The 27,273-nt window shown below is 46.6% G+C and overlaps 2 protein-coding genes across 2 annotated transcripts; both read left to right on the top strand.

Annotated features, from left to right (window-relative positions):
- Nucleotides 1-544: 544 nt before the first annotated feature.
- On the top strand, nt 545-26,014 carry LOC141104983 (uncharacterized). The gene is made up of 2 exons (XM_073594792.1): nt 545-2,988; nt 24,553-26,014. The coding sequence occupies exons 1-2, from the start codon at nt 560-562 to the stop codon at nt 25,850-25,852; spliced, it is 3,729 nt and encodes a 1,242-aa protein (XP_073450893.1). The 5' UTR covers nt 545-559; the 3' UTR covers nt 25,853-26,014.
- LOC141105464 (uncharacterized) lies at nt 8,158-15,753 on the top strand. The gene is made up of 7 exons (XM_073595316.1): nt 8,158-8,238; nt 11,720-11,843; nt 11,932-12,055; nt 12,172-12,269; nt 12,356-12,562; nt 12,652-12,858; nt 15,571-15,753. The coding sequence occupies exons 3-7, from the start codon at nt 11,971-11,973 to the stop codon at nt 15,751-15,753; spliced, it is 780 nt and encodes a 259-aa protein (XP_073451417.1). The 5' UTR covers nt 8,158-8,238; nt 11,720-11,843; nt 11,932-11,970.
- Nucleotides 26,015-27,273: the final 1,259 nt, after the last annotated feature.

Genomic DNA, 27,273 nt, shown 5'->3' with positions numbered 1-27,273 from the left:
CTCGGGTTGTATACTCGAAAAAGGGTCTGGTATCATACCAGATCCGCAGATCAGGATGGGGGGGGGAACGAGCGAGCACCCACGCCATTTCTTTAAAAGATTTGGCGCGGGGTTCCCCTTAACCACTTCAGTACACTGTGTTATATATACTACACTGCCTGCACTGACTGAATATAGAGTATACACTGAATATCTAGTCTACACTAAATGCAGAGTATACGCCACTAACTAACCTGCCTGCCTAATCTAGCTCGATCTACCTCCGACTAAATCATGGACTAGATAAGGAAGTGCAGGACTTCTTGTGTTGAGAAGATGGCAATGAGTGATAGAGGGGGTGGGGACACTCGTCCTATAATCCCCTCATCACTGTCACTCCTAGAAAAGACAGTTCTCGTTGTTTCCTCACTCTCTGACTAAGGTCCATGAATAAAGAAATTAACTGGTAGGAGATCAGAGAACCCATTTACTAGTTACCTTGAGGGGGGAATTGTAAGATCCTCAGAGACAAAGCTGCCTGATGTGGGCGGAGTCCTGGTTTAGGGGAACCAATCTGCTCATGTCTAGTAATAATCTTTGTATTTCTATTTTAGTAGATGGACGGGAGATGAGGAAAACCTCAGAGGATTGTCTCACTTTGTCTCCAGACTGTAAAGTAGAAGATGAGGACATCACACAGTATAGTCCAGGAGAAAACCCGACTACCTCAAATGTCCATCCGGCACCACACAGTGTAGATGGACCATCGTATTCCTCTTATCCTGAGGAACCTCAGACTGTGAGGGACGGTGCCGGACCATCGTTTTCCTCTTATCCTGAGGAACCTCAGACTGTGAGGGACGGTGCCGGACCATCGTTTTCCTCTTATCCTGAGGAACCTCAGACTGTGAGGGACGGTGCCGGACCATCGTATTCCTCTTATCCTGAGGAACCTCAGACTGTGAGGGACGGTGCCGGACCATTGTATTCCTCTTATCCTGAGGAACCTCAGACTGTGCGGGACGGTGCCGGACCATCGTATTCCTCTTATCCTGAGGAACCTCAGACTGTGCGGGACGGTGCCGGACCATCGTATTCCTCTTATCCTGAGGAACCTCAGACTGTGAGGGACGGTGCCGGACCATCGTATTCCTCTTATCCTGAGGAACCTCAGACTGTGAGGGACGGTGCCGGACCATCATATTCCTCTTATCCTGAGGAACCTCAGACTGTGAGGGACGGTGCCGTCCTTCCACCAGATAAGAGGTTTGCCTGTCCTGAGTGTGGGAAGTGTTTCCATTTTAAATACGATCTCAATGTGCATAAAAGATCTCACACAGGAAAGAAGCCATTTTCCTGTTCTGAATGCGGAAAATGTTTTTTAAAAAAATCAAAACTCATCACTCATCAAAGGTCTCACATGAGGGAAAAAACGTATTTATGTTTTGAGTGCGGGAAATGTTTTTCAAGAAAATGGAATCTCAACCAACATCAAAGGTCTCACACAGGTGAGAAGCCGTATTTCTGTACTGAGTGTGGGAAGTGTTTTTCAGATAAGAGCACTCTTTACAAACATCAGAGATCTCACACAGGTGAGAAGCCGTATTTCTGTACTGAGTGTGGGAAATGTTTTTCAGAAAAGAGCACTCTTTACAAACATCAGATATCTCACACGGGGGAGAAGCCGTATTCCTGCCCTGAGTGCGGGAAATGCTTTTCACTGAAGTCCACTCTTTACAAACATCAGACATCTCACACAGGGGAGAAGCCATATTCCTGTCCTGAGTGCGGGAAATGTTTTTCACAGAAGTGCATTCTTAATGCACATCAGAGATCTCACACAGGTGAGAAGCCATATACCTGTCTTGAGTGCGGGAAATGTTTTTCACGGAAGTCCCATCTTTCCAGACATCAGAGATCTCACAGGGGTGAGAAGCCGTATTCCTGTCCTGAGTGTGGGAAATGTTTTGCAGATAAGTCCAGTCTTTACAAACATCAGAGATCTCACACCGGGGAGAAGCCATATTCCTGTCCTGAGTGCGGGAAATGTTTTTCACAGAAGTCCGGTCTTAACGCACATCAGAGATATCATACGGGGGAGAAGCCATATTCCTGTCCTGAGTGCGGAAAATGTTTTTCACTGGAGTCCCATCTTTACAGACATCAGAGGTCTCACATGGGGGAGAAGCCATATTCCTGTCCTGAGTGCGGGAAATGTTTTTCACAGAATTCCAGTCTTAACGCACATCAGAGGTCTCACACGGGGGAGAAGCCATATTCCTGTCCTGAGTGCGGAAAATGTTTTTCACAGAAGTCCAGTCTTAACGCACATCGAAGGTCTCACACGGGGGAGAAGCCATATTCCTGTCTTGAGTGTGGAAAATGTTTTAAAGATAAAACAAAACTTGTCACACATCAGAGGTCTCACACGGGGGGGAAGCCGTATTCCTGTCCTGAGTGTGGAAAATCTTTTATAGATAAGTCAAAACTTGTCACACATCAGAGATCTCACACAGGGGAGAAGCCGTATTCCTGCGCTGAGTGCGGGAAATGTTTTTCACAGAAGTCCGGTCTTAACGCACATCAGAGATCCCACACAGGAGAGAAGCCATATGCCTGTCTTGAGTGTGGAAAATGTTTTAAAGATAAATCAAAACTTGTCACACATAAGAGGTCTCACACGGGGGAGAAGCCGTATTCCTGTCCTGAGTGTGGAAAATGTTTTATAGATAAATCAAAACTTGCCACACATCAGAGATCTCACACGGGGGAGAAGCCTTATTCCTGTCCTGAGTGCGGGAAATGTTTTTCACAGAAGTCCGGTCTTAACGCACATCAGAGATCTCACACGGGGGAGAAGCCGTATTCCTGTCCTGAGTGCGGGAAATGTTTTTCACTGGAGTCCCATCTTTACACACATCAGATATCTCACACGGGGGAGAAGCCATATTCCTGCCCTGAGTGTGGGAAATGTTTTATAGATAAATCAAAACTTGTCACACATCAGAGGTCTCACATGAGGGAGAAGCCACTTTCCTGTCCTGAGTACGGGAATTGTCAGTCACAGAAGTCCTCTGTTTACAGTCATCTGAGATTGGACATGGAGGAGAATGAACTTTCCTGGTCTGAGTGAGGGAATTGTTCCTCCCTGAAGTCCTGTCTTCCTCTACATCAGGGGTCCCACACAACCCTCGAGGTGTATTTGTTGGATTTCGACCTTTACTATTTCCTGATTTTATGACTGCAGTATTGTTAAAAGTAAAATGATAATAAAAAATATATTGAATGAGGAAAAGATTGTGTGTGTCGGTGCAATGAGGACAAACTTTGTATCCAAATATTACTCACAGGTCATCAGTGTAGAGGGAACCCCGAATAATGGGCCCAGAAAACAGAAATACCCTCCAAGCAACCCAACTGGACTACAGAGTTATATATTATAGATTTATATATTACAGTTTTATATAGATTTATATATTATAGATTTATGTGTTAAAGATTTATATAAATTTATATGTTAAAGATTTATATAGATCTATATATTATAGATTTATATACTGTATATACAAAAAAGTGTGCAATCCTAAGGATGAATTTCCAATAAGGTAAAAAATAGAAAAATTAAACAAATTCTCTACACATGTAAAGTCCACATTAATAATCATAATTGTGCCATTATTGTTCTTAGTGTAGGATCATGAGATTTTGTGCTGTCCTACGATGTGTTCTCTTACAGCAAAAGGAAAATTTAGCCTCTTACCAGAAAGGATGGATCCCATCTTATAGGGATCAGGCACGCTTGGTTCTTAATTAAACCAACTGCAATACTTCACTCTTTTGGTTTCAAGCCGTAAGTGGCATCGACTGGGAAAGGAGGCCTCCGTGACTGTACACTAAGAACAATAATTGACCAATTTTGGTTATTAATGTGGACTTTCTTGTGTGTATATATATATATATATATATATATATATATATATATGTGTTCAATTGAGTATTTAGATTTAAAATAGCAGCACCTACACTTTTTTGCTTCACAGTTTGTGTTAGGGTAAGTGCAAGATATTTATTATATATATATAGAGAGAGAGAGAGATTTATAGATTTATATAGATTATAGATTTATAGTCCCATTTAGTTGCTTGGAGGGTATTTCTGTTTCTGTAAATATTGGGTTGATGGCACTCCACCATGCTTGTCTATTCAATTGGCCTAGAGTGTTCTAGTCAGGAGTATATCATATACAACCCTGTCAATGGAGTGCAGTGGTCAGGAGTATATCATATGTAGCCCAGTGTACAGAGTGCACTGGTCAGAAGTATATAATCTACAGCCCAGTGTACAAAGTGCAGTGGTCAGGAGTATATCATATACAGACCAGGGTACAGAGTGCAGTGGTCAGAAGTATATCATATACAGCCCTGTGTATAGAGTGCAGTGGTCAGGAGTATATCATATACAGCCCTGTGTATAGAGTGCAGTGGTCAGGAGTATATCATATACAGCCCTGTGTATAGAGTGTAGTGGTCAGGAGTATATCATATACAGCCCTGTGTATAGAGTGTATTGGTCAGGAACATGTCATATACTGCCATAAGATGGATCATTTACACCATCTGACTCTTTTCAGTTCTGTAAACACAAAGCAAGAGAACAATTACCAATGATTTACCAGTTGGTACTGAGTCCCTTCCAAGCTTGCTGCCATTTATCCCTCGCAGTTCAACCATTGCTGGAAGGGTTGTGGATATGGAGGTCTCCTACATATTTGGTGGGACTGTCCCAAGATTCCTCTGTTCTGGTCGGCCGTTAGGACCCAGATTCAATCTATCTTAGATGTAGACACACCTGATTCTCTGATACACTTTTTCCTCCATCAGCCATTATAAGAAACGTGTGGTGCCACTTCTCTTCAATGCTGCTAGACAACTCATTCCCATCTATTGGAAGAAACCTCAAGATCTGAGCTCAGCTGATTGGAAAAAGAAAGTCACGGATAAAAGCAGCTGAAGAATAGATGGCTACGTGTGTTGTTGTAGAAATTTTGTTAAGATGTATTCAATATGTATTATCAGAGTGTCTCCCAGTGTTAGTGCTACTTGCGGCCCGTTCATAAGAGTGAACCGAAACTGGTAAAGGACTATTGGTAGTAAAAAGCTTCCTGTGGAGGTGGAGAGGTGTTCGCCCTGTGAAGAGATGTCCACCAGCGAGAGCCCCTGCGTTATGCGCAGACGTTCATTTGGAGGCGATATATTTGCTCTGTTATGACATTATCGGTTTGATACCGATCTGCCTTTGCGGAGGGATATCCGCTCGTGTCTTTTTATGCGTCTGTTCAGCACGTAGGGGGACCATGAAAATATATAATGTTTGGGGGTTCTAAGTAATTTTCTACCAAAAAAAATTATTTTAACTTGTAAACAACAATTTGGAAAAATAGCCCCAGTCCTTAAGTGGTTAAAAAAGAAAAAAAGGGTTCGGCGATGTCCATCCATCTTCAATCACGCCACCTGACGGACCCGAAAAATAGAAAAAATAAAAAAGCCCTGCCTCAATGGTAGGCTCCCATGGAGGCGGAGTTTTTTCAGGGTTTTTTTTTTCTATTTTTTGGGTCTGTCGGGCGGAGTGATTGAAGATGGATGGATTTGCCGGACACTATTTTTTTTTCTTTTTTTAATAAAGGAATCGTCAAAAACTGTCTATTGTGGTTTTTACTTTTTGACACTTTTTTTGTTGCATGGGTAGGGGTGCAATGTACCCGATGCCCATTCACATAGGGGGGGGTGGGATCTAGGGGCCCCCTTATTAAAGAGGGCTTCCAGATTCCGATAAGCCCTGCCCGCACTCCCCGACATCCAGTGGCCAGGGTTGTCGGGAAGAGGCTTTTGTCCCCATCAACATCGGGACACAGTTCTTTGGGGGGACCCCAAAGCACCCTCCCCATTTTGAGGGCATGTGGCCTGGTATGGTTCAGGAGGGGGAGCACTCGCTCACCTCATCTGCTATCCTGACCTCCAGGCTGCATGCTCGGATAAGGGTCTGGTATGGATTATGGGGGGACCCCACGCCAATTTTTTTTATTTTAACTTGGAGTTCCCCTTAAAATCCATACCAGACCCAAAGGGCCATCCCTATCCACCAGTCTACCCAACTGACTCTATCCACCAGTCTACCCAACTGACTCTCTTCAGGTAAGTATGGGGGGGGCTGCTGCAAACAGAAGGTTTTTTATCTTGATGCATAGAATGCACCTTCTGCCTTTAGAACCACTTTAAGTATGCAGAACAACCCTCCTGCCCTCTGCCCTCCAGCTCCCAGAATTTTCTCCAACTTTCTAGAACCAGGGGGAGGCACCAGAGAGCTGCCTGTATGAGTCATCCAGCCCTGAATTCTGTAACCTCCGACCCAATTAAGACTCACAGATTAAACATGAGTCAGAGTAAAGTTTCCTGCACTCACACTAGAGGGTGCCACACTGGTATCATTTTATAAAAGTAATTTGTATGGAATGTGTTAATGATTACAAGAAAAGCAGTAAAATAGATCCCCTTCAGCCAGCAACAAGAGTCCCATCCTCACCAACAATAGATCCCCAGCTGGAACAATAGGCCCCCAGAAACAACATTTTCAGAGGGAGGGACAATAGACCTCCAGCAACAATAGACTCCCTGCAGCAATATATACACCCCAGGGACCATAGACCCCCAGCAGCAATATATACACCCCAGGGACAATAGATCCCTCAGCAGCAATAGATCCCCCGAAGAGACAGTAGACCCCCAGCAACAATAGATCCACCCCAAAAGCAATAGACCCCCCCAGCAGCAACAGACCACCAGCAGCAATAGTTACACTCCAGGAACAATAAACCCAACCAACAATAGACCCCTGCAGGTATCAATAGTTCTCCCAGCAGCCAGCATTAACAGAGCTTTCAGCAGCCAGCAACAGTAGACCCCTCCCTCAACAGCAGATCACTCTCAGCAACAACTGTTCCCTCATCAGCAACAATAGACCTCCCCAGTGACAACAGATCGCCCAGCAGCCAGCATCAACAGACCCTCCAGCACACGCCCTGATACTACTAACTGTGAGCCACACAGATTGGTGATAGGTCTGCATCCTAACTGACCTGTTATTTCTTTAGAAGGTTAGGGGTTGTTTTCTTAGTCCTGGAAACCCGCTGTTTAAGGTGTTAGGTTATTTAGGTTCTGGAATTCCACCATTTAGGTTGTCTCATACATTGTCCTTATTCTACTTTCCAACCAGCAGTGAATGGACTTGGCAAGATACTCTCCCCGTATTGAGGGTATGTGGTCTAGTATGGTACAGGAGGGAGCATGGTCACTCCCCACCCCCCACCATTCCCTGCCCAGACAGGCTGCATGCTCAGATCAGCTTCTGGTATATATTTTGGGGGGTGCCCCACATTTCCTTTTTCTTTTTCACAGGGTTCCCTCCTTAAATCCATACAAGACCTGAAGGGCCCAGTATGAATTTTTGGGGTCCTTATGCAGTTTTTTGTTTACATTTTGTGTGCATTCACCTGTTAGCTGGGAATCCCCAGTTGACAGCGGAATGGGCGGGGAGGGGGGGATACATCAACAGATATTGGGCTGCAGCCTCTGGCTCCCCATTAACCAGCCTGAGCGGGAAGCTGCCACATTTAGCAGCAATAGTAATACTGCAACTGGAAGTTCAACTTGATGGAATACCCATTTCGTTCAGACACTCGCTGACCCCCCAAACAGGCCAAATTCTGTACAAACATGGGTTCAGTCCAAACCCGGAGCTCATTACAATTTTATATCGGTGACAAATGGGAGAAGGACCCCATATATTAGTAGTCAGTGGGAGAAGGACATTCCTACATCATCATGAAATCATTGTTACTGGCAGACAGAAATTGTCCATTGCTCAAGGAACCCCTGGAAACCTTTGGAGGAACCCTGGTTGAGAAAGGCTGTAATAGGCAGTAATATATTTCTCTCCCCTTGGTGGGAGTGGAGATGGCCCCATCTATAAGGATATACAGTACATACACACACAGCACAAGGCCGTGTTTACACTACGAGACGTTTCTCAGGGCTGCAGTTCCTCTGAGCTCCACAAGATGGTGATCTCACTTCTACCATAGAGACAGGAAGTCTCTATAGAAGACAGGAAATGATGTCAGTTACAGACGTGAGGAAGTTCCGGGTGAGAGGTGAGTCGGGAGGAAGTAGAGAGGAGACGTTGCTGGAAGTTTCAGCAGAGGAGGTAATAAGATCTTATTTTCTATTTACACCCAGTAACCCCCCCCCCCCCCCGTCATGTTCCGTCCTCTTCCTCCATAGTCATTGTGACGACTTCTATCTCCAGCAGATGATGATACACATATATATAGTGTGGAAACCTAGATTAACCCCCTTCAGGGGCAGAACATTCCCCCCACTTACGGGGCCGGAACATTCTCTTCATTTTGGGGATTTGCCACCAATCACCTTCTCACCTCATCAGTCTCTATATGAATGGATTATACCACTTTTATCAGTGGCGGGGGGATAGGGGAGCTTGGAATATTTTTGTCTTTATTTTATAATATTCAAATAGGAGGAAAGAGGGGAAAATGTCATTTGTAGTAAATGTCTGAAAAATAGAGGAGGAGGAGAACTAGGATAAAGCAGAATCACGGAGGCCAAGGGAGTGTAGTTTGCTGAGGAGGAGCAGGTGGTCAACTGTGTTGAAGGCAGCAGAGAGGTTTAATGCCGCGTACACACGAGCGGAATGTCCAACAGAAAAAAGTCAGATGGGAGCTTTTCATCGTATATGCCGATCGTGTGTATGCCTCATCGGACTTTTTACGTCAAAAATTCTGACGGACCTAGAAAGAGAACATGTTCAAAATTTTTCCGACGGAACCAATTCCTATCGGGAAAACCGATCATCTGTATGCTGTTCTGATGTACCAAAAGCGACGCATGCTCTGAAGCAAGTACGAGACGGAAGCTATTGGCTACTGGCTATTGAACTTCCGTTTTCTAGTCCCGTCGTACGTCTTGTATGTCACTGCGTTCTGGACGGTCAGAATTTGGTGTGACCGTGTGTATGCAAGACAGCTTGAGTGGAATTCCGTCGGAACTCCGTCAGAAAAACCTTCAGAGTTTATTCCGATGGGAAAACTAGTCGTGTGTACAGGGCATAAGAGTATGAGTATGGCGTAATGGCCATTGGTTTTAGCAGTTAGTAGGTCATTGGTGAGTTTTAGTAGGGCAGTTTCAGTAGAATGTTGTGGACAGAAGCCGGACTGTAGGGGGTCGAAAAGGTTGTCCATGAGGTAGCGTCTTATTCGGTCATGGACAAGGTGTTCGATGAGCTTGGAGTCAAATGGGTCTTAAGTTATTCAAACAGGTGGGGTCTAGTGAGGGTTTTTTAAGTATGGGGGCAACCATTGCATGTTTGAGCGGGGAAGGAAAGGTGCTGGAGGAGAGGGAGAGGTTGAAGATGTAGGTTAGGGAGTTGAGGATGGAGTGGGAAGGTGGTCGCAGTAATGGACAGGGGACAGGTGGTGAGGTGGGCCATGGAGAGGAGTTTATCAACTTCATTGGTGGTAACTGGGCAGAAGGAGGAGAGTATTGAGTGTGGTGTTGGACCTGATGTGTTGAGCAGGGGAGGAAGTTGAATGCTGGATATCTCCTTGCGAATTGTGTCTATTTTGCTTTTGAAATGGTTGGCAATCTGTTGAGCAGTAAGCAAATTGGTAGGTGGGGGCAGTGGGGGGTGAAGTAAGGAATTAAGGGTAGAAAAGAGTTGACAAGGTTTGGATGAGAGAGTTTTGATGAGAGTGTTGTAGTAGGTTTGTTTAGCAGTGTGGAGGCAGGAGTTGTATTTGAGAAGGGCAGATTTGTAGAGGGTAAAGTCTTGCAGGGATTTAGATTTACGCCACGCTCGCTCGAGCACGGCTGCGTCTCTTGAGACTTCTGGTGTCGTCTGTTTGCCAGGGTTTTGGCAGATGGGGCCTGGTTCTGCGTGTAGAAAGAGGAGCAAGTACGTCTAGGGAGGATGACAGCGTGTTGTTACAGGCAGGAACCCCCAGCCCCTTTTACGTGTAGCTCCGATATAGTGAAAGAGCATGTAACTTCTTCTTTGTGGCCACTGATCCCAGCACCACGTCTTCAGGCACTGGCAACCGACCAGGCTGCAGCTGCCCTTTTTTTACCAGCCCTCCAGGCTGCCTCTCCACACCAGCCCACCCAGCTGACTCTCCACACCAGCCTACCCAACTGACTCTTCACCATTCCTCCCGGCTGCATCTCCACACCAGCCCACCCAACTGACTCTTTACCAGCCCACCCAACTGACTCTTTACCAGCTCATCCGACTGACTCTTCACCAGCCCAACCGGCAGACTCTATACCAGTCCACCAGACTGACTCTTCATCAACCCACCAGACTGAGTCTTCACCAGCCCACCAGATTGACTGTTCACCAGCCCACCAGACTGACTGTTCACCAGACCACGTAACTGACTGTTTACCAACCCACTAGACTGACTCTTCACCAGCCCTCCTGGCTGCCTCTCCACACCATTCTACCTGACTGACTCTTAACCAGCCCACCAGACTGACTCTTCACCAGCCCACCAGGCAGACTCTTCACCAGACCACCCTACTGACTCTTCACCAGCTCACCCGACTGTCTTTTCACCAGTCTACCTGTCTGCCTCTTCACCAGCCCAGCTGCTTGCCTCTCCACACCAGCCCACCCGGATGACTCTTCGCCAGTCCACATGGCTGACTCTCAGGAGATCTCTCAGGGAAAGGACTGAAGACTTAAGCACACCACTATCTTCATGGGAGACTGGCTACATGTGACAGTCTCCCTCCTTCATTAGTCTCTACAGTGTTGCACTACTCAGTACTCACTCTGTCCTCTCTTACTCCCGTGCTTCCATGAAGACCTCCTCCTCTGTGTTCTAGCAGGATTTTTCCAGCACCCGAGCCCGGCCCAAGGAAGGACACCACTCCAGACTAGGGGGCACCCCTGAGGGCCACCAACAGCCTCCTAAATACTGCATCTCCATCTTCCACCCGACTACCCCTGCTGGCATGGCCCATGTCTATTTATGAGGTATTGTCTGTCAGCCTATTACTGGGGATTGGCTGAGGCCTCATAACCATGCATGGCAACTCCTCCTAACCCCCGCCCTCTAGTTCTAGAAGATTCTCCAACCTTCTAGACTAGGGGGGAGGCACCAAAGAGCTGCCACGATGAGTCACCCAGCCCTGAACTTTAATGAACCCTGTCCCATATTCTACGGCTCTGGCCTAATCCTGAGCCAAACTATATTTTGCCTACACTAACTTTTAGCACACACTAGAGGGTGCTACATAAAGAAACCTCACAGAGCGCCCTCCCCCAGCTCCTCCTCCCAATGTCCCTCCAATCAAAGTCATAGAATCCTATGACATCACACTGACCTCTAAGTTTCTCCTCCCAGTGTTCCTCCATTCTTTTTTTCCATTGGTCTTAGAATGTGGACGGACCTTTGCATCCTCACAAGCAAAGCAAGTGTGTTGTTCCGGTGTTGTGTGTAATAACACCAGAAATCCTTGCGACAAGCTTTTAAACTACAAAGTGTGTGGGGGGGGTCCTGTTTGGATAAATTATATCTCAGTGGGGCTTTAATAAAAATGGAGACATGACTGGTGAGGAGGATTCTGAGAATATCATTTGATTTACTATTCGTGTTCAAATCTAGAGTTTTCCTCCTGTGAAGTCTGGAGATCATATGACCATCACATTTCCTCCACCTCCCTCCCTGATAGAATAAAGAGAAGATTCTAGAAGTCACCAGAGAGATCATCAAACTGCTGACAGGAGAGGTGAGTGGTGCTGGGAATTCTGGGACATTATCCAGTAACAGACAAGGGATGTGTCTGGATGGTGACTGTATCATTGTGTGTGTGTCAGGTTCCTATAAGGTGTCAGGATGTCACTGTCTATTTCTCCATGGAGGAGTGGGAGTATTTAGAAGGACACAAGGATCTCTACAAGGACGTCATGATGGACAATCAGCCACCCCTCACATCACCGGGTAAGAGGAGACTTTATTGTAAAGGAGAGAGCAGTACGGAGGGTCCACCTAGATCCCCCATCATCTGATAAACACATAGAAACAATGTATTCAGTCAGTGTGTGTGTTGCCTACAGATGGATCCAGTAATGAGAACCCACCAGAGAGCTGTCTCCATCCTCTGTATTCCCGGGATTCCACACAGGAAGGTCACACCATCCCTCACCATCATCTGGTAGTTGAAGAACAATCACTGGTAATTATGATATATATGCTGATACAAGCATGTTTGTTACATTGAATGTTTTATTATATATTCAGAGTGGAAACCTCAGAGATGATAATATTGTTGGTAAAGAAGAGTATAAAGAGGAGGATGAGGAGTATGGAGTGATGAAGGAGTTTTCTGAAGACCACAAGGATATGATGGAGACACCTAATACCAGGAACCCACCAGAGAGATGTCCCCGTCCTCTGTATTCCCGGGATTCCACACAGGAAGATCACACCATCCCTCACCATCATCAGGTAGATGAGGAACAATCACTGATAGTATCACTAGGATCTGTACATTATCTGCATTGTTACAATTGATATCATTTTTATTATATATTCAGAGTGGAAGCCTTGGGGATGATAATATTGATATTAAAGAAGAGTATAAAGAGGAGGATGAGGAGTATGGGGTGATGGAGGAGTTTTCAGAAGGACACAAGGATATAATGGAGCCACCTAATACCAGGAACCCACCAGAGAGATGTCCTCATCCTCTGTATTCCCGGGATTCCACACAGGAAGATCACATCATCCCTCACTGTTACAAGGTTGGTGGGATGGGGACAGTGTTGCCAACCCCCCGAAGTGAAATTTACTGGCAGAATGCCAAAATTTACAAACAGTGCCAATTTTTTACTAGCAAAAAATCATGACATTTGCTGGCGGATCCACATTTTTTACTGGCACTGCAAAAAAAGTGCCTAAAATTACTGTTTTTAGTGCTAAACAGTGAAAATATCAATATTTGAACTATAAACACAGAGCTAGTGCTATTAGCAATGTGTTTAAGTTTAACAAAAGTCAAAAAACATATTTCTCAATTTACATGAAGGTCAGGTTACTATGACCCGGCCAGCAGAGAGTTCCCTCTTACTTCAGAGTCTGCAGGATGGTGACCAGAGACCACCTTCCGCAGAGTGAATACACTAAGGTAAGAGGGGTTACTAATATAGGGGGGGAACCTTTATATCAGTGCCCCCTTACATTATTGTATTCACTCCACCCTTACATTAGTGACCCCCCCAGACTGGCCTGGCGGCGCTGTCACTGACCTCAGGTGCACCTTGCAGGGCTCAGTCAGACGGCTCCAGCTTGGCGGCTATTCTATAGTCTCCTCTCCACAGTCCACACATGTCTGTCTCTTCCCGTGACCCCCATCCCAGGGGCGCTCCCACTCTTGACTCCTTTCTAGGACCCCAGAGACTGCAGACATGATAAAAGACAAGAGTTGGTCAGAGGCTGTGAACATGATACAGGAGGACAGAGGCTGCAGACATACTACAGGAGGTGGACAGAGGCTGAGGACATGATACAGGAGGTGGACAGAGGCTGCGAACATACTACAGGAGGTGGACAGAGGTTGCGGACATACTACAGAAGGTGGAAAGAGGCTGCGGACATACTACAGGAGGTGGACAGAGGTTGCGGACATACTACAGAAGGTGGACAGAGGCTGCGGACATACTACAGGAGGTGGACAGAGGCTGCGGACATACTACAGAAGGTGGACAGAGGTTGCGGACATACTATAGAAGGTGGAAAGAGGCTGCGGACATACTACAGGAGGTGGACAGAGGTTGCGGACATACTACAGAAGGTGGACAGAGGCTGCGGACATACTACAGGAGGTGGACAGAGGCTGCGGACATACTACAGAAGGTGGACAGAGGTTGCGGACATACTACAGAAGGTGGACAGAGGTTGCGGACATACTACAGAAGGTGGACAGAGGCTGCGGACATACTACAGGAGGTGGACAGAGGCTGCGGACATACTACAAAAGGTGGACAGAGGCTGCGGACATAATACAGAAGGTGGACAGAGGCTGCGGACATACTACAGGAGGTGGACAGTGGCTGCGGACATACTACAGGAGGTGGACAGAGGCTGCGGACATACTACAGAAGGTGGACAGAGGTTGCGGACATACTACAAAAGGTGGACAGAGGCTGCGGACATACTACAGAAGGTGGACAGAGGCTGCGGACATACTACAGGAGGTGGACAGAGGCTGCGGACATACTACAGGAGGTGGACAGAGGCTGCGGACATACTACAGGAGGTGGACAGAGGCTGCGGACATACTACAGAAGGTGGACAGAGGCTGCGGACATACTACAGGAGGTGGACAGAGGCTGCGGACATACTACAGGAGGTGGACAGAGGCTGCGGACATACTACAGGAGGTGGACAGAGGCTGCGGACATACTACAGAAGGTGGACAGAGGCTGCGGACATACTACAGGAGGTGGACAGAGGCTGCGGACATACTACAGAAGGTGGACAGAGGCTGCGGACATACTACAGGAGGTGGACAGAGGTTGCGGACATACTACAGAAGGTGGACAGAGGCTGCGGACATACTACAGGAGGTGGACAGAGGCTGCGGACATACTACAGAAGGTGGACAGAGGCTGCGGACATACTACAGGAGGTGGACAGAGGCTGCTGCAGACATACTACATTCTCACAGTAGCCTCCTCCTCTGCCCACCATCATATTACTTCTCCACATCATCAGTGTGCTGTGTCCTCCTCCTCTACCCCTTTCACCTCTCCACAGGTCAGGGCAGTAGTAGTACAGTGCTGCCCTGACCTGTGTAGAGATGAAAGGGACACAGGAGGAGGACACAGCACACTGATGAATCTGATGTGGACTGGAGAAGTAATATGATGGTGAATAGAGCACATCAGTCTCTGTCCCCTGCATATGCCATGCAGCCAGGGCCCAGGGACAGAGACTGATGTGCTCTATTCACCATCATATTACTTCTCCCGGCTCCCAGTAATGTCCTATGGATATTATCCCCCTACAGCTGCTTCACTCTCCTCCGGTCCACCTATGACAAGAAGGGTGCAGTGCAGTCATGACATGAGTCACGCACCTGGCTGGCTGCCGTGGTCTCTCTCTTCTCAGTCTCAATGGATTTGAAAATGGCGCCGGGCGGCGGCGCAATTACGTTACTGCGCATGCGCCGCCCAGCTGAGCGCGTACGAGATTTCCCGAGCCTGGCCGGCTTCGGAACGGCGCATGCGCCGTTCCGTGGTCGGCTCGCGGCCATCATTTTTACGGGCACCCGGTGCTCGTAACGGGCTTTCACGGGCGCCCCGAAAAAGGGGTCAAATTTACGGGCGGTTGGCAACACTGGATGGGGATTATAAAACACAGACTCTTGGAGACGATGTGTGGAGTTCTTATGTGATGTCACAATAATAAATCTTATATCTTACAGATGATATTCTCTCATTTTCTTGATTTAGAGTGGAGATCCAATCGATATAGAATTTGAGGTTAAATCAGAAGAAGAAGAGAGGTATGTGAGGGATGAGCAGCAGTCTATGGAGGAGGATGGAATAACGGGGACATTTATAGAGGAGGACACTCCTACAGAGATCAGCACAGGTGGGTCATTAACACTAAATACACTACATACTTCTGACTAGGGATGAGCTATCTGTTCGGAATGAACATGAGTTCGACTTGAACATTGGCTGTTCACCCGTTCATTGAGAATCGAACATTATGGGCCGTTCACGCCAAATTCAAGCGGTGCGTAACGGCCCATAATGCACTGCGGGAGCGCAGTGCATTTATGTATGATGATTGGCCAAAGCATGCACCATGACCTGCATGCTTTGGCCAATCACAGCGCCCTTAGCTATGAGAGCCATAATTGGCCAAAGGCAAGGTGCCTTTTGCCAATCATGGCTCAGGGGGACTAAGTCCATGCCCACACTATATAAGGCCGCCTGCACGTTGGTCTTGTGTAGTGTGTCATTGGCGTGGACGGAGAGAGTGTCATTTAGATTAAGCAGGCAGGCAGATTATTCAGTTAGCTGCAGTGGATTTCATATATATATACAGTCAGTCTCATATATCCACTGTATCCAGTTTAGCTATATCTGACTGCGGTCCGTTCCTGGTGTACAGTTTCTAATATACTTCAGGCGGAGTACACAGTATACGGTGCTGTGCACCCATAGTGTAATTGATCATATTTTTCTGGTGGTCAATACAGTACACCCATAGTTGTTATTACACTTCTGTTGGTGTACACAGTACCGTGCACCCCTAGTGCAGTTGCTACTACTTTCCTGGTGGTGTACACAGTACACAATACAGTGTAGTGTTTTTTTGCTAAACAAAATTTACAGTATGTCCGGAAGGCCACCAAGGAGAGGCAGACGCTCACAGGCTACTAAATGAGGGCAAGCAGGCTCTGTGTTGACAGTGCTGCTCGTGGACACGGTGCATCCTCAGCACTTGGCCGTGGGTCACACTTGTCCTTTTTTCCTGCAGCTGACCGTGTTATTGAGCCACAACAAGCAGAAGAGTTGGTGGAGTGGATAACAAAGCCGTCCTCATCCTCTGTCATCCAGGCTCAGAGTAGTTTGCCTGCCAATGCAGCTGCCAAAGCACCTATTCCATCAGCTCCATGTCAACAGTCACTCCTTCCCTAGCCCCACCATCATTATGCACGGAGGAGACCCCCGAACTATTCAACCACAGTGTCGGCTACATGCTGCAAGAAGATATGCAGCGATTTGAAGGCTCCGATGATGGTTCCCAGGTTGAGGAAGGGAGTAATGTCAGCCTAGAGAGTGGTGGTGCCCAAGAAGGTCAAGAAACTGGCAGTTATGTTCCCCCAGCTGCAGCATACTGCCAAGTTTCCTCCAGTGACGAGGAGGGAGGGGATGATAAGGTCATTGACTCAACTTGGGTGCCTGAGAGGAGGAGGAGGCACATCTCCAATGAGGTAGGATGCCCTCCAGGGGGCAGCTTAAGGGCAGCCACCCTATTGCATCACACCACAGAGCTAAGCAGGTGCAGGGTGCTGCTGACTCCCCCACATATTTTGAAAAGTTCTTTGGTGTGGGCCTTTTTTGACACGTGTGCAGCAGATCGCACCATTGCTGTTTGCAACATATGTCTGAAGCGTAGCCAAAACAGCAGCCGCTTGGGCAGTACATGCTTGACCAGACATATGATGACCTCCCATGCAGTCCGTTGGCAACAGCACTTAAAAGACTTACATCAAAGAACAAGGTGGACCTCTCCTTGTTCCTCATCAGCTGGGATCTCCAACCCCACTATACCTCCAGTCCTCTCAGAAACCTTCACTGAGAGGAATGAAGGTATAGAAATAGGTGTCCCAAGTACTTGTGGCCCATCTGCTAGCGGTACACCAAGATCAGATTTTAGCAGGCAAATTTCCCTACCCCAGTTGCTAAACCGTCGAAAGAAATCAGTCCCAGCCATCCACATGCTCAGTGTCTGAATGCTAGTTTGGCCAAATTGCTAGCACTGCAACTGCTGCCTTTTCAGCTGGTAGACTCTGCCCCCTTTCGGGAATTTGTGGAATGTGCAGTACCTCAGTGGCAGGTGTTACCTTTCTTTTGCGGCGCACTGTGTGACTCTGCTGGCAGCTGGAAAGGATACAGGGCAGGGTTCAGTATTGTTAGAGCTTGTTCCACCACCACGCCTCCAAAATACTAGTGGTGATTCTGTCACAGCTCTCTCCTCCACCCCCTCCTCTTCTTCTTCCTCTATGGCCTTTTCCTCTGCAGATTTCTCCTCTGAACCAGCGGTGCTCTCAAGGGGCTATGCAAGCACGCAGGCAAAAAGATTCCATGCGGTGCTTGAGTTGGTCTGCTTAGGGGACAGGAGCCACACTGGTTCAGAGATTCTGTCAGCTCTGCAGGGGCAGGCTCAGAGGTGGTTGACGCCACGCCAGATTCAGCCAGGAATGGTTGTATGCGACAATGGCACCAACCTCCTCTCCGACAGGGACACTTGACCAATGGTGGTGCAGCGGTTCTTGAGCAGGTACCCTGGCTTACAGGATCTCCTGACGCAGGCCAGGAAAATCTGCGGTCATTTCTGACGGTCATATAATGCCAGTGCTCGGCTGGCTGACATTCAAAGAGAATGCAACCTGCCCAAGAACCGCCTCATTTGTGACATGCCCACCAGGTGGAACTCAATGTTGGCAATGCTGCAGCGGCCACACATGCAGCAGAGGGCCATCAATGAGTACCTGTGTGAGTATGGCACCGGGTCAGGGGAGCTTGGATTTTTTTGGCCACGCCATTGGCTCATTATCAAGGATGCATGCACTGTCCTGTCACCATTTGAGGAGGCCACGAGGATGGTGAGCAGTGACAGTGCATGCATCAGTGATGCTGTCCCTCTTGTCTTCCTGTTGGAGCACACGCTGCGTGGAATAATGGACAGGGCACTTGAAGCAGAACAGCAGGAAGAAGAGGAGGACTTCCTTACCTCTCAAGGCCTCCTTTATCCAGATACTAGTATTCCTGCAGGCCCGCCGATCACACAGGAAGAGGAGCATTGTGTCAGCATGGTGGTGAAGGACAACACTCAACAGCAGTCTTCAAGGGATCGTTTGCAGTCCCCAGAAACCCATGGAGTTGTACGTGGCTGGGAGGAGGTGGTTGAGGATCATGTGATCCTTAGTGACCCACAGGACTCAGGGTCGAATGCCTCTGCAAACCTACGCTGCATGGCCTCCCTGATCCTGCAAAGCCTGCGAAAGGACCCTAGGATTCGTGGTATCAAGGAGAGGGATCATTACTGGCTGGCGACCCTTCTTGATCCACATTACAAGGGTAAGGTTGCAGAACTTATCCAGCCTTCGCAGAGGATGAAACATCTTTGGGAAGCCTTGCAGAAAGGTTTGTGCAATGCGTTTCTAGAGCCTGGAAGGTTACAATTTCCTGGTGCTGGACAACGTTGTTCTGAGGCTTCGTTCAGTCACAGAAAGAGTGGTGGAGAAGGTGGCTGGCTGACCGATGCCTTCAGGCAATTCTTCAGTCCTCAGCGCCAAGTTCTGATCAGTTCCAGCAACCATCACCAGCGTCTGAATTACATGGTGCAGGAATATCTAGGGGCAAGATCAGACTTGGAGACCTTTCCAAAAGAATGTCCACTGGGTTACTGGGTCTTGAGGATGGACCACTGGCCAGAGCTTGCTCAATATGCAATTGAGCTACTGGCCTGTCCTGCAGCCAGCATTCTTTCTGAACGCACATTCAGTGCTGCTGGAGGCTTTGCAACCGATCACAGAGTGCGCCTGTCCACAGACTCTGTTGATGGGCTAACATTCATAAAAATTAATCAGTCTTGGATCACCAGCTACCAAGCACCTGATGCTGATGTAACCGATTGATTTTTCTATGGATGTGGAATCCCTTGAAGACTGCATATGCTGAGTGACTATCCTGTTATGCTGAGTGACTATCCTATTCCTCCTCAATTTTCATTATGATAGCTTCTAAGAATATTTTCGGCTCAGATCACCACCACCACTACCTAGGGCCCAATTTTTCTGCCCCTGTTTAACAGGGGAGCGTAATTACAATTTTTGACCTAATATTTCACAGCAGGGCTCGTTCCTGCGCTCAACAAAAGTATCTGTGAGAGTTTACAGTGTTGTGCCACCACCGCCTAAGGCCCAATTTTTCTGCCCCTGTTTAACAGGGCATGTCATTACAATTCTTGATATAATATTTCACAGCAGGGCCTGTTCCTGTGCTCACCAAGAGTAACTGTGAGGGCTTACAGTGTTCTGGTACCACCAACACCTAAGGCCCAATTTTCCGCAGCGCGTATAGAGCAGGCCGTATAGTATATACAGGCGGTCCCCTATTTTCAAACATCTGATTTACAAACGACTCCTACTTACAAACGGAGGGAGACAACAGGAAGTGAGAGGAAATCTACCCCTAGGAAGGGAAATTCTCTCCTGTAAGAGTTCATATGGGAAAAAGGTGTCTCCGCTGATTTTTTATCACCAATCCTTGTTTCCCTAATAACCCAAAATTTTCAAAATCCAATTGTCATTGGGACAGAAAGTGAGGTGAAATCTTCTGAACAGGGGCACAGACAGCAAAACAAATGTTACAGGGGTGATAACCCTTCCCTATGTTTTCCACAAAAATTAAAAATAGATTTTTTGACTGGAGCTACACTTAGAAAATGTACCTGTTCCAAATTACAAACAGATTCTACATAAGAACAAACCTACAGTCCCTGTCTTGTTTGTAACCCAGGGACCGCCTGTATACTGCTGCTGTTCAGAGTATATAGGGCCTGGGGGCCCCACGCCTATTTTTTTTTTTTATTTGGGTGCGGGGTTCACCTTAATATCCATACCAGACCCAAAGGGCCTGGTGATGGGGGTGGGGGTGGGGACAACATTACATTACAGCCGCAAGCAGTTTGAAATGACTTGTATTCCTTTAGAAATGTCATTTTGTGCAGGCACTGTTCTAAACACGGGAAACAAGCGCCACTTTACAGGCATACAATAGACACCCCCCAGGTACGATATTTAAAGGAATATTTCACTTTTATTGTTTCACTTTAAGCATTATTAAAATCACTGCTCCCAAAAAAACGTCCGTTTTTAAAACTTTTTTTGCATTGATCCATGTCCCCTGGGGCAGGACCCGGGTCCCCAAACACTTTTTATGACAATACCATGCATATAAGCCTTTAAAATTAGCACTTTTGATTTTGTCATGTTCGAGTCCCATAGACTTTAACGGGGTTCGCGTGTTCGCACAAATTTTTGGTCTGTTTGCATGTTCTGCTGCGAACCGAACAGGGGGGTGTTTGGCTCATCCCTACTTCTGACCCCTGCACTATATACTCTGTTGTACATTACATACTTCTGACCCCTGCGCTATATACTCTATGTTGTACATTACATGCTCCTGACCCCTGCACTATATACTCTATATTGTACATTACATAGTCTTGACCCCTGCGCTATATACTCTATGTTGTACATTACATACTCCTGACCCCTGCACTATATACTCTATGTTGTACATTACATACTCCTGACCCCTGCGCTATATACTCTATGTTGTACATTACATACTCCTGACCCCTGCACTATATACTCTATGTTGTACATTACATACTCCTGACCCCTGCACTATATACTCTATGTTGTACATTACATACTCCTGACCCCTGCGCTATATACTCTATGTTGTATATTACATACTCCTGACCCCTGCACTATATACTCTATATTGTACATTACATACTCCTGACCCCTGCACTATATACTCTATGTTGTACATTACATACTCCTGACCCCTGCACTATATACTCAATGTTGTACATTACATACTCCTGACTTCTGCTCTCTCCCCTCCACCCACTGCTATATATACACATAATATGTCTTCTCTTTTGTTACACCCATTTCCTACCAGCTGGACATTTTATATCTGATGATTTGATTGGAGCACAGACTTTTACATGGTGATAATAATGTGATAACATCCTCCAACTTTGGAACCTTAAAGTAGAAATATGGGCAAAACTTTTTTTTTTCCATTTTGGATAGAGGGGGGGTTACAACCTCATTCAGATTTTTTTCCCACCATCTGTGTATTATTGCGGAGGTTTCACTTCACTTCCTGTCCCCCAGCCAAACAGGAAGTGAGGGGAAATCTCTGTAAATTAAGGAAATTTCTTGGGGATCACCAGAACTAGTGTCCCCATTGGAAGATTTCCCCTCTATTGCTTTTCGGGGGGAAAACCCAACATTTGTGCTTTTCTTTTACTTTCATTTTCAATGATAATGGTAAATAGGGATGAGCCGAACACCCCCCGGTTCAGTTCGCACCAGAACTTGCAAACAAGCAAAAAATCCATTAAAGTCTATGGGACAGGAACATGAAAAACCAAAAGTGCTCATTTTAAAAGCTTATAAACAAGTTATTGTCATAAAAAGTGTTTGGGGACCCGGGTCCTGACCCAGGGGACATGTATCAATGCAAAAGAAAAGTTTTAAAAACAACCGTTTTTTCGGGAGCAGCAGCTATTATAATAATAAAGTGAAACAATAAAAAGGAAATATTCCTTTAAATATTCTGCCTGTTCACACCAGAACATGCAAACAGACATTATTTATTTATTTATTTATTATTGTCATAAAAAGTGTTTGGGGACCCGGGTCCTGCCCCAGGGGACATGTATCAATGCAAAAAAAGTTTTTAAAACGTCCGTTTTTTCGGAAGCAGTGATTATAATAATGCTTAAAGTGAAACAATAAAAATGAAATATTCCTTTAAATATCGTGATTGGGGATCCCCTTAGTCTGCCTGTAAAGTAGCGCATCTTTCCTGTAATTAGAACAATACCACAGCAAAATGACATTTCTAAAGGAAAAAATGTCATTTAAAATTGCTCGCGGCTGTAATGTATTTTCGGGTCACGGCAATATTAGATAATAAATCAAGGAAAAAAATGGCGTGGCCCCCCCCAGTCCATTACCAGGCCTTTCGGGTCTGGTATGAATATTAAGGGGAACTCCACCCCAAATTTTTTTTTAAATGTCGTGGCAGCCCCCCCCCCCCAATCCATACCAGGCCCTTCAGGTCTGGTATGGATTTCAAGGGGAGCCCCGTGTCAAAATGTAAAAAAAAAAAATAGCGTGGGGGGCCACCCAAAATCCATACCAGACCCTTAACAGGGCATGCAACCTGAAAGGTCAAGATGGGGGGGGGGGGGACCTGAAACATACCAGACTACATGCCCTCAACATGGGGAGGGTGCTTTAGGGTCCCCTCCAAAGCACTTTGTCCCCATGTTGATGGGCACAAGGGCTGCATCCCCACAACCCTTTCTTGGTGGTTGTGGGGGTCTGTGGGCGTGGGGCTTATCGGAATCTGGAATCCCCCTCTAACAAGGGGGCCCCCAAATCCCACCCCCCCCATGTGAATGGGTATCGGTTACATTGTATCCCTACTCATTCACCAAAAAAAGTGTCAAAAAAGTAAAAATGACAGGAGACAGTTTTGGACAATTCCTTTATTTAAAAAAAAAATGTGTTCCGTGATGTTCGCCTCCTTCTGACATCACATGATGTCATAAGGGGGCGGGGTCACCCAGGTTACGTCACCGGGTGGCCCCGCCCTTGCCTATATAACAGCTGTCACAGCAAAGAGACAGCAGTAGGCGGGACGCCTCCCATCGAGGCGGAGCTTTTTTTTTTCTATTTTTCAGTCCATCGGTGCCGTGATTGAAGATGGGTGGACATCGCGGGACACTTTTTTTTTTTTTAATAGAGGAATTGTCCAAAACTGTCTAGCTCAATCTATCTCCATCCACACACTGTACACGGCCGCTATGTAAGCAGCTTTATGCATGCTTTGGCCAATCATCAGATGTAATGCACTGCGATCTCGCAGTGCATTATGGGGCGTTCCGCAGCCCTCAAATTTCCCACGAACGCCCCATATGTTTGGTACGACTTGAACCACGGGCTCATCCCTAATGGTAAACAGGACAAACAGAGAGAGTGAATCTTCTTAATGGAGACACCGATAGAAATAAAATTTGACAGGGGTTCAAAACAAACAAAAAGCTTTGCCTTTAGTTAAGGAATAATAATAAGGAAGTGCAGGACTTCTTGTGTTGGGAAGATGGCAATGAGTGATAGAGGGGGTGGGGACACTCGTCCTATAATCCCCTCATCACTGTCACTCCTATAAAAGACAGTTCTCGTTGTTTCCTCACTCTCTGACTAAGGTCCATGAATAAAGAAATGAACTGGTAGGAGATCAGAGGACCCATTTACTAGTTACCTTGAGGGGGGAATTGTAAGATCCTCAGAGACAAAGCTGCCTGATGTGGGCGGAGTCCTGGTTTAGGGGAACCAATCTGCTCATGTCTAGTAATAATCTTTGTATTTCTATTTTAGTAGATGGACGGGAGATGAGGAAAACCTCAGAGGATTGTCTCACTTTGTCTCCAGACTGTAAAGTAGAAGATGAGGACATCACACAGTATAGTCCAGGAGAAAACCCGACTACCTCAAATGTCCATCCGGCACCACACAGTGTAGATGGACCATCGTATTCCTCTTATCCTGAGGAACCTCAGACTGTGAGGGACGGTGCCGGACCATCGTATTCCTCTTATCCTGAGGAACCTCAGACTGTGCGGGACGGTGCCGGACCATCGTATTCCTCTTATCCTGAGGAACCTCAGACTGTGAGGGATGGTGCCGGACCATCGTATTCCTCTTATCCTGAGGAACCTCAGACTGTGAGGGACGGTGCCGGACCATCATATTCCTCTTATCCTGAGGAACCTCAGACTGTGAGGGACGGTGCCGTCCTTCCAACAGATAAGAGGTTTACCTGTACTGAATGCGGGAAGTGTTTCCATTTTAAATACGAACTCAATGTGCATAAAAGATCTCACACAGGAAAGAAGCCATATTCCTGTTCTGAGTGCGGAAAATGTTTTTTAAAAAAATCAAAACTTGTCACACATCAAAGGTCTCACATTGGGGAAAAAACATATTTCTGTTTTGAGTGCGGGAAATGTTTTTCAAGGAAATGGAATCTCAACCAACATCAAAGGTCTCACACAGGTGAGAAGCCGTATTCCTGTCCTGAGTGTGGAAAATGTTTTATAGATAAATCAAAACTTGCCACACATCAGAGATCTCACACGGGGGAGAAGCCGTATTCCTGTCCTGAGTGCGGGAAATGTTTTTCACAGAAGTCCAGTCTTTCCACACATCAGAGATCTCACACGGGGGAGAAGCCGCATTCCTGTCCTGAGTGCGGGAAATGTTTTGCAGACAAGTCCGGTCTTAAAGCACATCAGAGATATCACACGGGGGAGAAGCCGTATTCCTGTCCTGAGTGCGGGAAATGTTTTTCACTGGAGCCCAATCTTTACAGACATCAGAGATCTCACACGGGGGAGAAGCCATATTCCTGTCCTGAGTGCGGGAAATGTTTTTCACAGAAGTCTGGTCTTTACAAACATCAGACTTCTCACACGGGGGAGAAGCCGTATTCCTGTCCTGAGTGCGGGAAATGTTTTTCACATAAGTGCATTCTTAATGTACATCAGAGATCTCACACGGGGGAGAAGCCATATTCCTGTCCTGATTGCGGGAGATGTTTTTCACAGAAGTCTGGTCTTAACGCACATCAGAGATCTCACACGAGAGAGAATCTATATTCCTGTCCTGAGTGTGGAAAATGTTTTAAAGATGAATCAAAACTTGTCACACATAAGAGTTCTCACATGGGGGAGAAGCCGTATTCCTGTCCTGAGTGTGGAAAATGCTTTATAGATAAATCAAAACTTGCCACACATCAGAGATCTCACCCGGGGAAGAAGATGTATTTCTGTGCTGAGTGCGGGAAATGTTTTTCACAGAAGTCCTGGCTTAACGCACATCAGAGATCCCACACGGGGGAGAAGCCGTATTCCTGTCCTAAGTGTGGGAAATGTTTTTCACTGGAGTCCCATCTTTACACACATCAGATATCTCACATGGGGGAGAAGCCATACTCCTGTCCTGAGTGTGGGAAATGTTTTATAGATAAATCAAAACTTGTCACACATCAGAGGTCTCACACGAGGGAGAAGCCACTTTCCTGTCCTGAGTACGGGAATTGTCAGTCACAGAAGTCCTCTGTTTACAGACATCTGAGATTGGACATGGAGGAGAATGAACTTTCCTGGTCTGAGTGAGGGAATTGTTCCTCCCTGGAGTCCTGTCTTCCTGTACATCAGGGGTCCCACACAACCCTCGAGGTGTATTTGTTGGATTGCAACCTTTACTATTTCCTGATTTTATGACTGCAGTCTTATTAAAAGTAAAATGATAATAAAAAATATATTGAATGAGGAAAAGATTGTGTGTGTCGGTGCAATGAGGACAAACTTTGTATCCAAATATTGCTCATAGGAGACGCTATAAAAGCCTTCACAGGTCGTCAGTGTAGAGGGAACCCCGAATAATGGGCCCAGAAACATATCATATACAGCCCAGGGTACGGAGTGCAGTGGTCAGGAGTATATCATATACAGCCCAGGGTACAGAGTGCAGTGGTCAGGTGTATATCATATACAGCCCAGGGTACGGAGTGCAGTGGTCAGGAACATGTCATATACAGCCCAGGGTACGGAGTGCAGTGGTCAGGAGTATATCATATACAGCCCAGGGTACGGAGTGCAGTGGTCAGGAGTATATCATATACAGCCCAGGGTACAGAGTGCAGTGGTCAGGTGTATATCATATACAGCCCAGGGTACGGAGTGCAGTGGTCAGGAACATGTCATATACTGCTATAAGATGGATCATTTACACCATCTGACTCTTTTCAGTTCTGTAAACACAAAGCAAGAGAACAATTACCAATGATTTACCAGTTGGTACCGAGTCCCCTCCAAGCTTGCTGCCATTTATCCCTCGCAGTTCAACCATTGCTGGAAGGGTTGTGGATATGGAGGTCTCCTACATTTTTGGTGGGACTGTCCCAAGATTCCTCTGTTCTGGTTGGACGTTAGGACCCAGATTCAATCTATCTTAGATGTAGAAACGCCTGATTCTCTGATACACTTTTTTCCCCATCAGCCATTATAAGAAACGTGTGGTGCCACTTCTCTTCAATGCTGCTACATGACTCATTCCCATCTATTGGAAGAGACCCCAAGAGCCGAGCTCAGCTGATTGGAAAAAGAAAGTCACAGATAAAATGGCGGCTAAAGAATGGGTGGCTACATGTAAGGGGACATTGTTGTAGAAATTTTGTTAAGATGTATTCAATATGTATTATCACAGTGTTAGTTCTACTTGCTTGTTGTTCATAAGAGTGAACCGGACCTGGTAAAGGACCATTGGTAGTGAAAAGCTTCCTGTGGAGGTGGAGAAGCGTTCGCCCTGTGAAGATACGTCCACCAGCGAGGGCCCCTGCGTTATGCGCAGACGTTCATTTGGAGGGGATATATTTGCTCTGCGAAGACTTTATCCGTTTGATACCGATCTGCCTTTGCGGAGGGATGTCCGCTCGTGTCTTTCTATGTGTCTGATCAGCACGTAGAGGGACCATGACATGTCCCTGCAGATAGCCTCGCGTCCATAGGAATGGTAGTATAATCCGGCTATGCGC

This window comes from Aquarana catesbeiana, linkage group LG08 (assembly GCF_042186555.1).
Source record: "Aquarana catesbeiana isolate 2022-GZ linkage group LG08, ASM4218655v1, whole genome shotgun sequence".
NCBI lineage: Eukaryota > Metazoa > Chordata > Amphibia > Anura > Ranidae > Aquarana > Aquarana catesbeiana.
The sequence above is the reverse complement of the archived record's forward strand: the minus strand, read 5'-3'. Positions and strand labels throughout refer to the sequence as shown.

Bases quoted from the DNA above. Each gene is read 5' to 3' on its own strand.
- LOC141105464 (XM_073595316.1), top strand. From the start codon at position 11,971: ATGGAGGAGTGGGAGTATTTAGAAGGACACAAGGATCTCTACAAGGAC. The intron at 12,056-12,171 runs GTAAGAGGAGAC...TGTTGCCTACAG, and splicing joins GCCACCCCTCACATCACCGG to ATGGATCCAGTAATGAGAAC. The intron at 12,859-15,570 runs GTTGGTGGGATG...TTCTTGATTTAG, and splicing joins TCATCCCTCACTGTTACAAG to AGTGGAGATCCAATCGATAT.
- LOC141104983 (XM_073594792.1), top strand. From the start codon at position 560: ATGTCTAGTAATAATCTTTGTATTTCTATTTTAGTAGATGGACGGGAG. The intron at 2,989-24,552 runs GTCTCACATGAG...TGTGCATAAAAG, and splicing joins AAACTTGTCACACATCAGAG to ATCTCACACAGGAAAGAAGC.